The 14,940-nt window shown below is 39.9% G+C and overlaps 2 protein-coding genes across 7 annotated transcripts in view; both read left to right on the forward strand.

Moving 5' to 3' along the window:
* The window catches only part of ARID4B (AT-rich interaction domain 4B), a 145,732-nt gene extending 136,690 nt beyond the window's left edge, over positions 1–9,042 (forward strand). For 4 of the 5 annotated variants that reach the window (XM_039247167.1, XM_039247169.1, XM_039247170.1 and 1 more), the window contains 3 exons: positions 359–574; positions 2,180–2,326; positions 7,277–9,042. In XM_039247167.1, coding sequence (XP_039103098.1) covers positions 359–574; positions 2,180–2,326; positions 7,277–7,404 — 491 coding nt within the window. In that variant the 3' untranslated portion in view covers positions 7,405–9,042. Of the gene's footprint in view, positions 1–358; positions 575–2,179; positions 2,327–7,276 lie in introns of those variants that run through there. The other variant, XR_005530957.1, reaches the window with a different exon arrangement.
* A 3,412-nt stretch (positions 9,043–12,454) lies between these two features.
* Positions 12,455–14,940, forward strand: part of RBM34 (RNA binding motif protein 34) — a 17,605-nt gene continuing 15,119 nt past the window's right edge. For both annotated transcript variants that reach the window (XM_039247171.1, XM_039247172.1), the window contains exons 1-3: positions 12,455–12,650; positions 12,757–12,931; positions 13,149–13,285. In XM_039247171.1, coding sequence (XP_039103102.1) covers positions 12,595–12,650; positions 12,757–12,931; positions 13,149–13,285 — 368 coding nt within the window. In that variant the 5' untranslated portion in view covers positions 12,455–12,594. The remainder of the gene's footprint in view (positions 12,651–12,756; positions 12,932–13,148; positions 13,286–14,940) is intronic.

The following is a 14,940-nucleotide window of genomic DNA, read 5'->3' on the forward strand; positions in this document are numbered from 1 at the left end:
CTATTTTATATATAGTAACCAAATAGAATAAAAGCCATTCAAATCCGTAATTATGATACATTTGACAGTCTACCAGGTATAACAGAAGATTAGTCTGAATGTTTTTTTTTTTTTTTTTAAATATTATTGGCAATTCAGGTAAGAAGCATTTTTTGGTTTTGTTTTTGCTTTCCTAAACTGAGATGCTGCTGTATTTGTACATGATGGTTTTCCAGGTTTCTAGGCAGGGTCTATAAAGCAAGGTATTTACTTTAGTAATAAGTTTGTGCAGTTAATTTTAAATTTTTCACTAAAATCTGTGACAAATTTTTTGTTACTTTTCTGTTTACTAATGTCTTTCTTTCTATTTTTATTTCAGCAAACAGTAGTGATAGTGAAGAACTTTCTGCTGGGGAAAGTGTAACAAAGACTCAGCCAGTCAAATCAGTGTCTGCTGGAATGAAGTCTCACAGTACCAAATCTCCTGCCAGGACACAGTCCCCAGGAAAATGTGGAAAGAATGGTGATAAGGACCCTGATCTCAAGGAACCCAGTAATCGACTACCCAAAGTTTACAAATGGAGTTTTCAGATGTGTAAGTGACACATAGTAAATTGACAGTTAAGAGGAAGAAAACTTTAGCCTAGAAATTTTGAGGCTGATACCTCTGAAAAAGAGGCTGTAACCAAACTTGAGACATCCTAACAAGTTGCGATGTAGAGAGCTTATTTGGATCATGATTTGAATAAACAAGTTTGCTAAAAGAAAAATTTTAAGACAATTCAAGCAGATATCAACATTGGGTAGATATATATGATATGATGTTAGAAATGTGCTTTAAAACAGTCTGGTCTTGGGGGTGGGTGTAGATGGGATATAAACGACACAAGATTTGCCATAATTGCTAATCACTGAAGCTGGGTGATGGTATATGGGACTGCATTATACTATTTTCTCCATACTTTTGTTTATATGAGAAATCTCCAGAATAAAAACATTTTGAAAAAGATTACCCCAGAGTTTCTCATACATGGAGACATTTTTAGGAAATTGAAAACTGCTTTTTAGAGCTTTTAAAAATTTTCCTACAATTTAAAAGTTATACAGACTCAAAAAAAATTACACGTACTCATAAAAATCTAAAAAAAGAACAAAAAGAGGCCAAAAGAGAAAAATTTATCCACAGTCCTGACATCCTGACATTCAAAAATACATTACAATTTTAACATTTTGGTGTCTTTCCAAGTATAATTTTTTAGTGCTATATTGTGGTGATGCTGTATATGAATGAGGAATTTTTAGCAATCATGTTTTGGTTATAGGGTTTTTAATTCTACACATTCATTCAGTAGATCACATATTATGTACCAGGCATAGCTTTTTTTGTTTTAAGGGTTTACTTATTTATTTAATGTTTATTTTTTTTTTATTTTTATTTTTTTAAATGTTTTATTTATTTCTAGGAGAGAGAGACAGCGTGAGCAGGGGAGGGTCAGAGAGAGAGGGAGTCACAATGTTTATTTTTGAGAGAGAGATAGAGAGACAGAGCACAAGCAGGGGAGGGGCAGAGAGAGAGGGAGACACAGAATCTGAAGTGGGCTCCAGGCTCCAAGCTGTTAGTGCAGAGCCCGATGTGGGGCTCGAACCCACAAGCTGTGAGATCATGACCTGAGCCAAAGTTGGACACTTAACCAACTGAGCCATCCAGGTGCCCCTATTTTCTCTATTTACAATTTTGAGAGAAGGAGAGAGAGAGCATGCATGTAGGGGAGACGGTGAGAGGGTGGGAGGGAGGGAAAGAAAGAGAGAGAAAGAATATCTTAAGCAGAGCTCTACGCTCAGCATAGATCCCAACTCAGGACTTGACCCCATGACTCTGGGATCATGACCTGAGCCGAAATCAAGAGTTGGATGCTTAACCCACTGAGCCGCCCCAGCGCCCTTAAAGATTTTATTTTTAAGTAATCTCTATGCCCAGTGAGGTCAAGAGTCATATGTTCCGCTGACTGAGCCACAGGTGTCCTTATGTAGGCATAGCTCTTCATGTTCAAGCTAGAAAAAAAAATCTTGGGGAAACAAATGTTCACAGGCCTTCGTTTTAGTTTCTCTGTCTTGACCTTTTTCTACAACCACACTACATGCTTTTATATGATAAAATTTTGTTGAAAAATACATACTGATGAAAATTTTAAATTCACAGCGGACTTGGAAAATATGACAAGTGCTGAACGCATCACAATTCTTCAAGAGAAACTTCAGGAAATCAGAAAACATTATCTGTCATTAAAATCTGAAGTAGCTTCCATTGATCGGAGGAGAAAGCGTTTAAAGAAGAAAGAGAGAGAAAGTAAGTGTTGATCTTCCTTTTACTTAAACAAGTAGTTTATGACCCTGGAGTTAGATTCATGTGAGTTTATGTCTGGGTCTTTGGACAAGTTCTTTAATCTCTCTGCTTTATTTTCCTTATCTATAAAATGGGGAAGAATTTATCTGAAGAAAAAATTTTCTCAAGTTACAATGTTTATTTTCATGGAGTTGATAGATAATCTGATTTAAAGAAAAAAACAAAACCAAATAAGATTTCAGATAGTGAACAGCACTGTGAAGAGAATAATGTTAAGGCAGAGACTGGATGGGTTGTGTTAGGTAACAAATGGTGAGGACATTTTCATTGAGACCTGAATGACCAGAGGAAGTGAGAGAAGTTAAATCTGAGGGAAAAGCCTTCTCTTCGTCTGCCAGGGCTGCCATAACAGAGTACCATGACTGACCTCTTAACCAACAACAAACGTATTGCTTATCTCCAAATACTGTCACATTGGAAGTTACGGCTTCAGCATAGAAATTTGGGGAGACACAGTACTCAGTCCATAAAAGAGTCCTAGGCAGAGAGAACAGTATTGGAACTAGTGACATTTGGGGCCAGGTAAGTCTTTGCTGTGTGTGTGTTTGGGGAGGGGGATTCTGTGCTCCTCAAGATGCTTAGCGGCATCCCTGGCCCTTACCCACTGGACACCAGCAGCACCCCACAGTTGTAACAACCAAAAATGTCTGAAGATATTTTTCAGGTATCCTCTAGGGGGCAAAATCATCCCAGGGTGAGAACAGCTGCTCTGAGGCGGGAGGGAATAAATACATTTGGTGCCTTTCGGGAGCAGAAAGAAAACTGTTGTGGTGAAAGCGGTGGAAACATCAGCTGGGTAGGCAGACGCCGACTCCTGTGGGGCCTTGTAGGCAAGGGTGAGGGGGGAAGATTTTATTCTAAGTGAGACAGAGAGCTGTTTGAAAGTTTTAAACAGGGAAATGACATGGTCTAGTCATAGTACTTAAAGATCAGTGTTCGCTGTGTAGAAGGCAGACTCTAGAAGGCCAGGGGGGTAGAGGGAAGCAGTGTCGTTTAGGGAGCCCATCTCAGTGGCTTGGGGGGATGAGTGACTGTGCCTTGACTGGGGTGTGTGCAGGGAAGATGGATGCACAGTCTGTGTTCACAGCGCTTGCTGTTGGATTAGGTGTGGGTAGAGCAAAGTGGACTAAGATGAGTTAGTTTTAGGTTTTCTGTGGGAACAAACAGCTGCTTGGTGCTGACTTTGGAAATGAGGAGCACGTAGAAAAGACAACATTGTGGGTTGGGGAACACAGAAAGGATCAGACATTTTGTTTTCACCATGTTGCTTTTTGAAATGCCTAATAGGCATCCAAGTGGACATGCCAGGTAGACAGTGGGATACGCAAGTGTGTGCCTCAGGGGAGAAATCAGGACTAGAGAGAGAATTTTTAAGTCATTGGCCTGGCCATAGTACAGTAGTTACTGCAAGCGCTTTGTTAAGCCCCGGTACTTGAGTAAATCACCTAGGAAAGAAATGTGGTTACAAAAGAAGGAAAGCTGGGGTAAGCCAACTTTTAGAAGTAGGGCTGAGAGAGAGAAGACAGAACTAGCAGGACATGAGGAGTAGCCTTGAATGAAGAAAACCGATGAAGGAGGCCAAGAGTTGAGGAGGAGAGTGGTCATCAGTGCCAAATGCTGCTGAAAGGCAGCAAAGTGGTCAGTGGCTGGGCAGTGCTGGAATCATTGGTGGCCTTTTCGAGAGTATTCACTGTGAGCTGTGGAGGTGCAGAAGCTGGCCTAGAGCTGATTCAGGAGAGAGGGGGAGGCAAGGAAGTAGAGATGGTGACCCTAGGAAAATCTCACGTTTTGCTATGAAGGGAACAGAGATAGGAGACTCTAGGGGTGGGTGTGGGGATACAATGTCATTGCAAGTGTATGATTATGCCTCCCCGACCGTCCTATTTTTTTCCAAGGCTCCCATTCTCTGATGAAAATCAAAGCACTTTGATTTTCATTTTCTTTTTCTTCAGAGTAATGTTCTTCCTTCCCTCTTCCGCCCTGATAATCCTATACCTCTATCCACCTTTGTCTAGGGTTTTTACTTTGTGGAGAGGCTGAAAGTCTGGGTTATGGAGTGATTTGAAAAGAAAGTAAATGTTAATATTGAAAGTAATACAGAAGCATTCTGTCAGAGGAAGGAGTTCAGGGTTTTATTTGATATATAACCATTTTTTTTTTTTTAAGTTTATCTTGAGAGAGAGAATGCACGCACAGGCAGGGGAGGGGCAGAGAGAAAAGGAAAGAGAGAATCCTGTGCAGGCTCTGCACTATCAGCACAGAGCCCAGTGCAGGGCGCGATCCCGCAAATCATGAGATCATACCAGAGCTGAAAGGAAGAGTCAGATGCTTAACCAACTGAGCAGCCACCCAGGCACCCCTCCCCTGATATGTAACCATTTAAAAGTAATTAAAAATCAATTAAAATAGGCATACTATTTAAACTCTTATGCCAGCACTCCATATTCTTACATCACCTAAGCCTTGTTAGAGTGTTTTTATGTAATAAGATGTCTACCCAGAAACAGCTCCTCTGAAACAGTGTTTGTGTGTGTGGTCACCACAGATTCTCTCTAGCAAGTGATTCTTCTAAATGGAGGCCTTCTCTGCGGAGCTAGCAGTAAAAGACAGTTCCTAAATTCTATTTAAAATATCAGTAGAAAATGACTATCTCAGTTGTTCAAAGAAATGCAAATCAAATAGGATACTATTCCTAGCAGGAAAAAAAAAGTATAATTGAAACCAGTGCTAAGAAAGTATGTTGAAATTCATATTTTATGCCTTGCTGGAAGCATTGGCACAATTATTTTGGAAAACAGTTTGACTATGTATTTGGAGAACTAGCTAATTCCAGTTCTAAGAAAAGGTCCCAAGGAGAATTATGTAATGATGAAGAAGTTTGTCATGGGAATATTTATAATAATATAGAAATTATTTAAATTGTATTATCAAGTGACACATTGCATGGAAGAGAAAGAAGTAGACATTTAAAATTTTATTTGTAATACTCATAGCATTATGTTGTTGTTAGCAACAGGAAGAGACTAGAATTAAATAAGTTACAATTCATAAATATAATGGAATACTATTCAACTTTGAAAAGAAAAAGAGGTAGCTCGATAGATGTACCAATATGGAACAATCTTCTAAAAAAATTATGTGTTAAAAAAATAATCAAGAGGGGCAGCTGGGTGGCTCAGTTGGTTAAGCTTCTGACTTAGGCTTGGATCATGATCTCACAGCTTTTGAGTTCAAGCCCTGCATCAGGCTCTGTGCTGACAGCTCAGAGCCTGGAGCCTGCTTCAGATTCTTTGTCTCCCTCTCCCTCTGCCCCTCCCCCACTCATGCTTTGTCTCTTAAAATAAATAAACATTAAAAAAAAGTTAATAAAATAATCAAGAGTCAAACTCTATACTTTGGTGCTTCCGTTTGTATTTTGAAAGTAGAATTATAGCTACACATGTTAAATTTGCATATCATATCTCTCGAGGCTGGAGATGACCTTGCTCTAGAACAGGGGTTGGAACATTGTAGAGACAGATAATAAATATTTTGGGCTTTATGGGCAAAGTGGCCTCCTTAGAACATTTGACCCTGCCATTGCCATAGGCAAGATGTAAACAAATGGGCATGCCTGTATTTCAATAATTTTTTCTTTTCATATATATATTTTGTTTATTTAAGTAATCTCTGCACTCAATGTGGGGCTTGAACTCATGACCCCAATATCAAGAGTGATGCACTCTTCCAACTGAGCCAGCCAGGCACCCTTCCAATGAATTTTTCTTATCAAAAACAGGTGGGGCAACTCTTTCTGCCCATGCATCATGTCCCAGTGCTTTAATAAAATCACCTTTTTTTATACCAAACAAACAAACAGCAGGTGGGCCAGATTTGGCCTCGGGGCAGTAATTGGCCAGACCCTCTAATAGAGTTTTGAAAACTATGAAGCAACTGGTAACAACAGGGAAATGGAATTTGGAGGTTTTAGGAAGGTTTTCAATGAGGTAGAGATTTGCTTTCGCACCTTATATCCCTGTACTGAAGGAATTTCTTTTATCTTGACCATGTATTCCTTAAAACATTTTGTTTTTCAAATATTGATTTATAGGGACACCTGGGTGATTCAGTTGCTTAAGCATCTGACTTCAGCTCAGGTCATGATCTCACAGTTAGTGTGATCGAGTCCCCTCATTGGGCTCTGTGCTGATAGCCTGGAGCCTGCTTCTGATTCTGTGTGTGTGTGTCTCTCTCCACTCCTCCCCCACTGTGCTTGCACGGGCTCGCTCTCTCTCTCTCTCTCAAAATAAATTTTTAAAAATATTGATTTATAACAATCTGAGAATTTCCCTGAAGAAACTAACAGATGTGTCATTTGCTTTGTATGCAAAGTGCAGGACAAAGCAGTAGTCAAGCTCTGGACCCTTCTGTTCCAACACTAAGAATCATTCTCATCATCATTTAAATTCCTAAGAAACTCTAAGCAGAGAAGGGTGCAGGAACTAGGAGGAAGGAAAAGATTTTTGGGTGGATTACAGCTTTTTCCTATTGGATTCAAAGTTCCCGTTTGCCTCACTGTTGCAGAAAGTTGATTCTTGGTTTTATTTCCATCTTTTAATAGACTAGGCGCACAATTTTTTCTTTTTTCTTAATTGATCCATGTGGGAGTGGTATTCCCTGATCTGTCCCTTTTCATTAACCCTGTAGTTTGGTGCTGCCTAGAGCTACTTTAGATACACTAGCCTTTTCTTTCTTTACATTATGGTATTGTGACATTCGGACTGCTCTTGCAGGCTGAGTGATTAAAATTTAGAGAATATGACAGATTTTTAGTTTACGGGACTGGTGTTTTCTTTCTTTCTGTTGTTGTGCATACGTTTATTAAGCCTTTGGTTTGGTTTCCCCTTTCCTCAGGTGCTGCTACATCCTCATCCTCTTCTTCCCCTTCATCCAGTTCCATAACAGCTGCTGTTATGTTAACTTTAGCTGAACCGTCAATGTCCAGCGCATCACAAAATGGAATGTCAGTTGAGTGCAGGTGACAGCAGGACTTGCTAAAGCACTTTGCACTTAATGGCTGTTGAGGGCCACGTCTTTTTTTATACTGCACAGTGGCACAAAAAAAATCAGACAAGCACTATTTTATATTTAAAAATTGTTTCTTGACAAGCTGACTTGGCACTTAAGTGCACTTTTTTTATGAAGAAAAAGTACAATGAACTGCTTTTCCTCAAGCAATAATTGTTTCCAACTTGTCTGGGAATTGTGTGTCTGGTAACTTGAAGGCCTTCCACTGTGGCAAATGGAGGCTTTTCACTGCCTGTAGAGACAATACAGTAAGCATAGGTGTTAGGTGGGCCAGAACATGTTAAGATAACTTACTGTATATGTATTCCCTTGTATTTTGTTAAAGCTGGAACATTTGATATTTTTCCATTTATTTATGAAAAAAATATGAACCTATTTTCATTTGTACGAGCTAATTGTTTTTTAAAGCAAGTCACCTTAGGGTGGCTTTAATTGTATAAGTCAAGCACATGTAATAAATTCAAAACCTGCAGTTAACAGGATATTAGACACCAATCCTGGTAACCAAATATTAAAGATTCTCTTTAAAAAAGACTGAACATGTTTACAGGTTTGAATTAGGCTAAAAGGTCTTGCAGTGGCTTTTCATGCCCCTTCAAATTGGAATGGAACTACTGTACTTTGCCATTTTTCTATAAATCAGTATTTTTTTTTAATTTTGATATAATACATTGTGTGAAAAAAGAAAATGGCTAATAAACTGTATTAAATCTTAAACAATGTATAAAGATTGTACTTAGCCAGTTCAAAGTGTATATTTATTCATAATGAATTATAACAGTTATATTTTTGTGTTTTCTTGTAAATGTTTCTTTTTCCTTAAATACAGATAATTCATTTGTATTGCTTATTTTATTATGAGCTACAACAAGAGGACTTCAGGAACAAGTAAACTGTATGAGTAAGGTTCAAGGTCGTTGATACGAACGGTCTCAAAAGGACGGTTGTTATTTTAAGTATAAATAGCTAATTGGGGTGGTAGGCCTATAAAATTAAATGCCTTGTATAAAATCCAAAATGAACGCAACCTTGTTTTCACTTGTATTGACTTTATGTTGTATGATTCCGATCTCTGTTCCGTTTGGCACTTGTATTTAATTCTACACCTTTGTAAGACATTTGTATATTGCGGATGTGTTCATTCAAGCTATTTAATACCTGGCACTGTTAATACACAGTACTTTACTGTACAGACTGTTTTACTGTTTTAATTGTAGTTCTGTGTACTTTTTTTGGATGGGGCTGGCATGTTTTATTTGTTTTCTGGCAATACGACATGTGAGAATTTCGAAGCGTTTTGTTGTAGATGCTAACGTGTCAGAATCCTTTACATTCAACTTTTCTAAGAAAAGCATTTTCAGTCTTGTAGTGTGTGCTTACAGTAACTAATTTTGTTGAAAATGGTTTCAAGTTATTCAAATTTGTACAGGACTGTAAAGATTTGTTGACAGCAAAACGTTGAAGAAAAAGCTTATAGAATAAAAGCTATAAAGTATATATTAGGATCTGCAAACAATGAAGAATTATGTAATATATTGTACAAATGTAAGCAAAGGCTCTGAAATAAAATGCCATAGTTTGTGAATCCTTGATTTTGTTTCTAAAAGGTTAAGTAATTTTAGTTCCTTCCATATGTGATGATTGACTGGAACATACCTCTCCAGTCTGTATTATCCAGAAGGGGTTAATTGACATACCAAAAAAGGGGAATATTATACCTGTAAGAATTAAAAGTCCATTAAACCAGATGCAGGATTTTTAAGGCATTTTTATATCTGTGTATATACACTATAGACTATTTTGATTGAGTCTGAAAGTGAATATTTATCACTTGGAGGTTTGTCTAAAGAAAAAAATTTTATTTCCTTTAACATGCAGAACATTACCAGCAACTTTTTTCTTTTTCTTTTTTCTGTCTTATACTTTCATTGGACTTATACTTTTAGTGCACTCTGCCCCACTGCACATTGGAACCATCTGGGCATTGTGTACTGTGCCCTTGGTGGTGTGGGGGGCGCGTGGTAGAGGCTGCCCTCCCTTTCCCCCACCCCCAGCCCCCCAGAGAGTTGTATTCAATTGGTCTAGGATGGTACTTGGATTTACATCTTTTTTAAAAGGTCTCTGGTGATTTTAATACGCATCTGCTTTTCTCCACATTTAACAAAATCGGTAATTAGGTTTTTTGCCCCCTTTAATGAACTTTCCACCACTTTCCTTTCTTAAGAACAATTTTTAAGGCCTACAAAGCTCAAATGTATAGTTTTAAAGCACTTTTACAATGTCCCTGTATTTATATTTTACAGAAGTTTAATGGATGACTTACTTTAATATATTTTTAATTCTGAGAGAGAGAGACAGAGACAGAGACAGTGTGAACAGGGAAGGGTCAGAGAGAGAGGGAGACACAGAATCTGAAACAGGCTCCAGGCTCTGAGCTAGCTGTCTGCAGAGAGTCCAACACGGGGCTCGAACCCATGAACCGGGAGATCATGACCTGAGCCAAAGTCGGAGGCTTAACCGACTGAGCCACCCAGGTTCCCCTAATGGATGACTTTTAAACTGCGGAACAGTGCTTCCCAAAATGGAGTCCTAGAATACTGGTTCTGGAAAATGCTTTGGGAATTCACTGCCAAATATATTGCCATATATAGCATTTTTTCTTCCCAGAGATTCAGCGTTAGCATATTAAAAATCAAGAAGGTCTATGAAGAGACCCCTGGCTAACTTTCTTTGCCTACTGTTTTCACTCTTACCTGATCATGAGACCCTGTTTTTCTTTTTTTTTTTTTTTAATTTCTTTTTAATGTTTATTTTTGACAGAGAGAGAAAGAGAATGTGAGCAGGGGAGGGGCAGAGAGCAAGGAGACATAGAATCCGAAGCTGACTCCAGGCTCTGAGCTATCAGCACAGAGTCTGACGCGGGGCTCGAACTCATGAACTGTGAGATCATGACCTGAGCCAAAGTCAGACGCTCAACTGACTGAGCCACCCAGGCGCCCGGAAACCCTCTTTTTCAAGGAACTACCAATATCACATAATTTGTGTGTTACAGAAACAGTGCTCTAAAGGAGAATGATTCCAGACTTTGTTGGAATTGAGGTTCACACTCTTAGACCTCTCTGGCTTCCTGCCTTTTGTCCTTTCTTCCCAGCTTCTCTGGAGAGTTTGAGAATTCATGTTATTACCGGAATTTGACATAAGTTTTCCTCTGGTCGCCTAAACTATGGTTTATCAACGTAGTTAAAATGGATGGTAAAATTAAGAGAAATGTTTTTTACAGTGTTCTCCAAAACCTTTTTTTTTCCTCCTGAAATAACCTGAGGGTCAGGTCTTGTTAATTTTCTTAAGTGTGGGGCGACTGGGGAAGCTGCAGCAGATTACGGAAGACCACTAAAATTTTTTACAAAGTGTTTTTGTCTGTATTTTTCTATGAAAAGGGTCCTTATATTTTAAACTCTTTAGAGGGGTTAAGTGATCTCTAAACAATTAAAAACCAGTTCTAAACAGCAGTGGGGATCATTTTTTAACTGTCCAACCACAGCCTCTAATTTATCCTAATTACTTTCTTCTAAAAAAAAGTGTGCTGCTTTTCATTCCTTGTGAGTCCTTTTCTCCACCTTTAATTTTCACCTACTTAGGGATTTTTGGCTAACATCATGATGGGTTTTGTGTATATTAGATGTGATCCCCAAGGAGGAATAGTTTCATGATTTCCTAAGACCTAATAAAATATGTGCCAAGTTGTACAGTCAGGAAAAACCAGTGCACAGGAGTTTAAAAGGAGCAGTTAATGAGCATACACGGATTGTTGACAGATGTAATGGTGACACAGAAGAGATGCAATCCTTAAAGTAACATTTGAGGGAAGTCTCATCTGGTAATGGAATGTGTAGGCAAGAGTAGAGAGGAAGAGTCAGGAAAGGCCAGGTATGATGAGGTTGCAGTGCTACAGACAGGAAATGATTCTTGGAATAATGCTAGAGAGAGCGGGAAGGAGAATGGGATTGGGAGACATTCTGAAAGAAAAATGAGAATTCTTCATTGGGCTTTATAGGTTAGATGGAACAAGATGCTTGAATTGCAAATAGGGACAGTTGGGTTTGTCTCATCCTTTGTGAAATACAAGGTCACAATTAGGGGAAGCCTAAATAAGAGACTCAGAAATCAGGAACAGAGCCAAGCAGTAGAATATTGTGGGGGGTTTTTTCATCAATTTTTCTGATGTAGTCTATAAAAAGGTCACATATATTCTCAATGACTTGTTTTAAGCAGCTTTCAGAAAGCACGTCTATTCTCGAGCCAAAATTCAATCCGATTTTGCCACCATAGTTCTGAATTCACTTACTTAATGCTTAACATTTTATTACCTAAAAATCAGCTTACCAAACATTCAGTAGGTAGAAATACAGAAATACGGTAAACATTTATATACCTAACAATAGTGCAGTTAAATGAAGACTTGGAAAAAAAAAATCTATTGTAAATAACTGGGAATTCTTCCTAAGTGAGATATCTGAGCTGGGATTCCTTTGGGGTAAAGGAATAACACGGAATAACAAAGGCTAGAAAGTGCTGGTTTGGAAGGAGAGGAGTTTAGGAAGTTAGGCTGAGAAAAATAGCAAGAGTTCTGAGTGCCAAGGATCTGGTAGAGTATCTGGGCAGTGCAGGTTAGAGCTGGAGCCTCCAACGACTTTAAATGTTATTTTGAAATAGTGCCAAGTACCAAAAACGTTGCCAAAGCGGTGCAAAGAATGCCCCTGTACGCTTCGCACCGATTCACCCAATTATTCTGTAACCTACATCCCTGTAACCTCGTTTCTTGATAAACCTTCCTCCCTCCTCTTCAGTGATTCAGGGGTTTTCGCCTGTGTTTCTCTCCGCTTGGAGTGGCACCGCACACCCAGCCTGGCTGATTCTTATTTATACTTCAGGCCTCAACTACTCTCGAAGACTTCCTTCACTCTCAAGAAAGGTTTCTTTCGAGCTTGAAGAGATCCAACCTGGCGCCGGAAGCCCTGCGCCGACTCGCCGGGTGTCTCCGGCTCCTACGCAGCCCAGCCGGAAGGGGCGTGGTTCCTGGGGCGGAAGTAGCCGGGACCCGGAAGTGCGGGCTCGTGTGCCGCGGATGTCTAAGAAGCCTCAGGATGGAAATGCGGGTGGAAGGGAAGAACAAGCGGAAGAAAAAGAAAGGTGCCGAGGGGTGAGTGGCGCGTGGCACGTCTGCCTGGGCAGGGTGTGCTTTCGGTAGCTCTGGCGGGCGGAGCGGTGGGGCCTGGCGTAGCTGAGTGTCTGGTGTCGGTGTCTAGAGATGACTCGGAGGACGGCGTTCCCGGGAATCCGACAGGAGACTATGTGGTTGGACAAGTCGCCAGCAGCTTGTTCCAGAACAGGCGCCCCTCCGGAAATAGTACAGCTCGACTGGCGTCCCTCTTCAGCTCTGTTGCGCCTCAGCTCCCACCCGTGTATGTGCCCGTGCCTAAAGTAAGTCACTGAATTCTGTTCCGAATGTCCCGTTAGAACGGCTTTTAGAATAAGCAGTCCGCCTCGCAGGGCACGATTTCTGAAATAGAGCAGATAGGATTAATTGTAAGTAACCTATCATTGCCAGAGTCTGGTGAGAGAAAAGTTGCTAATTTAGGAAGACTGCTACGTTATTTAAAAAGATGAGGTCTCAAACATAACTTCCAACTTTTAAAAGGAAACTACGAAAAAAAGGAAACGGGATGAGGAGGAAGAAAGTACATCCCAGATTCAAGGATCACTTTTGCAAGAACCTTCACAAAAAATGAAAGTGAAGAAGAAACTTTCTGCAGCAGACAAAAAGTTGGCAAACAGGTCGGTAGAATTGTCTTAAATTGATGGGAAAGAAATTAGATGGTAAAGAAATTGAGATTTTGATACCTGCGTTCTTCATCTTGGTTTTCAGCTCCTTTCATAGTTCTAAGTTTTACAGAAAAAAATTTTTATTATGTAAAATGTCATACATATTCAAAGGTTGGAAAAGATGAGGAGAACCTCATGTATCCAGCATCAATAATTACTAGCACTTGGCCAATCTTATTTCATCTTTACCCTTCAAATCTCCCTCATTAAGTGGAAGCAAATTTGAGGTCTGTAATATAAATGTGTAAATATTCCAGCATGAAAAAGATGAGCTTTGTTTTCCCAAACTCAGAGATCAGATTTCCCCCCATTAGCTTAAAAATGTTTTCATTAGTTTATTTGATCAAGATCTGAATAGTGGTCACATCACAGGCTCCCTGGTAACTTCCATGTCTGTGAAGCCACTCTCTTTAAGCTTCTTAATTTCTTCTTTTTCTCACCAGATGATACTTGTTACCTAGTCAGAGAGCTAGTAGTCATTACTAACAGTTACTCACTACTACTATTTGTTCTCCCATTTAGAATTAATGTTTTCTTTATTTCAGAGAGAGAGAGAGAGAGAGAGAGAGAGAGAGAGCGTGAGCAGGGGAGGGTCAGAGAGAGGAGGAGACAAAATCAGAAGCAGGCTCCAGGCTCTGAGCTGGCTGTCAGCACAGAGCCCAACGCGGGGCTCGAACCCATGAACCGTGAGATCATGACCTGAGCCGAAGTCGGACGTTTAACCAACTGAGCCACCCAGGCGCCCCATCCAATTTAGTGTATATATGCACATCCTTCATTTTTTTCCCTTTCTCTCAGAGAAAGGTATCTTCTGCCTTGTCCAAGGTTAATTTAGTCACCTGTGCTGCGAATACCACGTATTCGCACTCTTTTGTCTCCCTCAGGATTATTCTGTCAGATATGTCCATTTTCTTCTCTCTCCTGTGTCTTTCATTTATCATAAAAACGTGCTCAAGGGTCTCATCCTAAAGAGAGAAATCTAACAAAACCAAACCCTATTTTTGCTACCATACCTTCAGTCCTTCTCACAGTCAGGCTTTCAGAAAAACGTTATACTTGTTTCTCTTCTTTCTCTTGATCTGTTTTCTCTTCCAGGAGACTTGTTCTGACTTGTTGAATCTGACTGTTCACTTGTCATGTTTGTTTTTATGTGATGTCACCAAACTTCCGAAGCAGCACACAGTGAAGGCATCCTGACCTGGCTGCCGTATTGAGTGGGCAGTACAGCCTGTGTCTCAGACGTCTTCCCCCTTCCATTCCACATGGTGGCTTTTCTTCCTCAAGCTATTAGATTCTTTGACCGTAATCTCTTCTGATTCTCCTCTTGTGTGTCATTCTTTCTTGGTGTTCGTGCGGGTACCTTTCCTCCTTCCTGCTCTGTAAATGTTGATTTCCCTCAGGACTCTGTGGTCATCTTCTCAGGACTTTTTTCTACCCTTCATGCTGACCAGTCTTTTTTTTTTTTAATGTTTTATTTATTTCTAGGAGAGAGAGAGAGAGAGACAGCGTGAGTAGGGGAGGGTCAGAGAGAGAGGGAGTCACAGACTGAAACAGGCTCCAGGCTCTGAGCTGGCAGTCAGCACAGAGCCCGACGCGGGGCTCGAACC

This window comes from Hyaena hyaena, unplaced genomic scaffold (assembly GCF_003009895.1).
Source record: "Hyaena hyaena isolate Hyena2069 unplaced genomic scaffold, ASM300989v1 scaffold_288, whole genome shotgun sequence".
NCBI classification, from domain to species: Eukaryota; Metazoa; Chordata; class Mammalia; order Carnivora; family Hyaenidae; genus Hyaena; species Hyaena hyaena.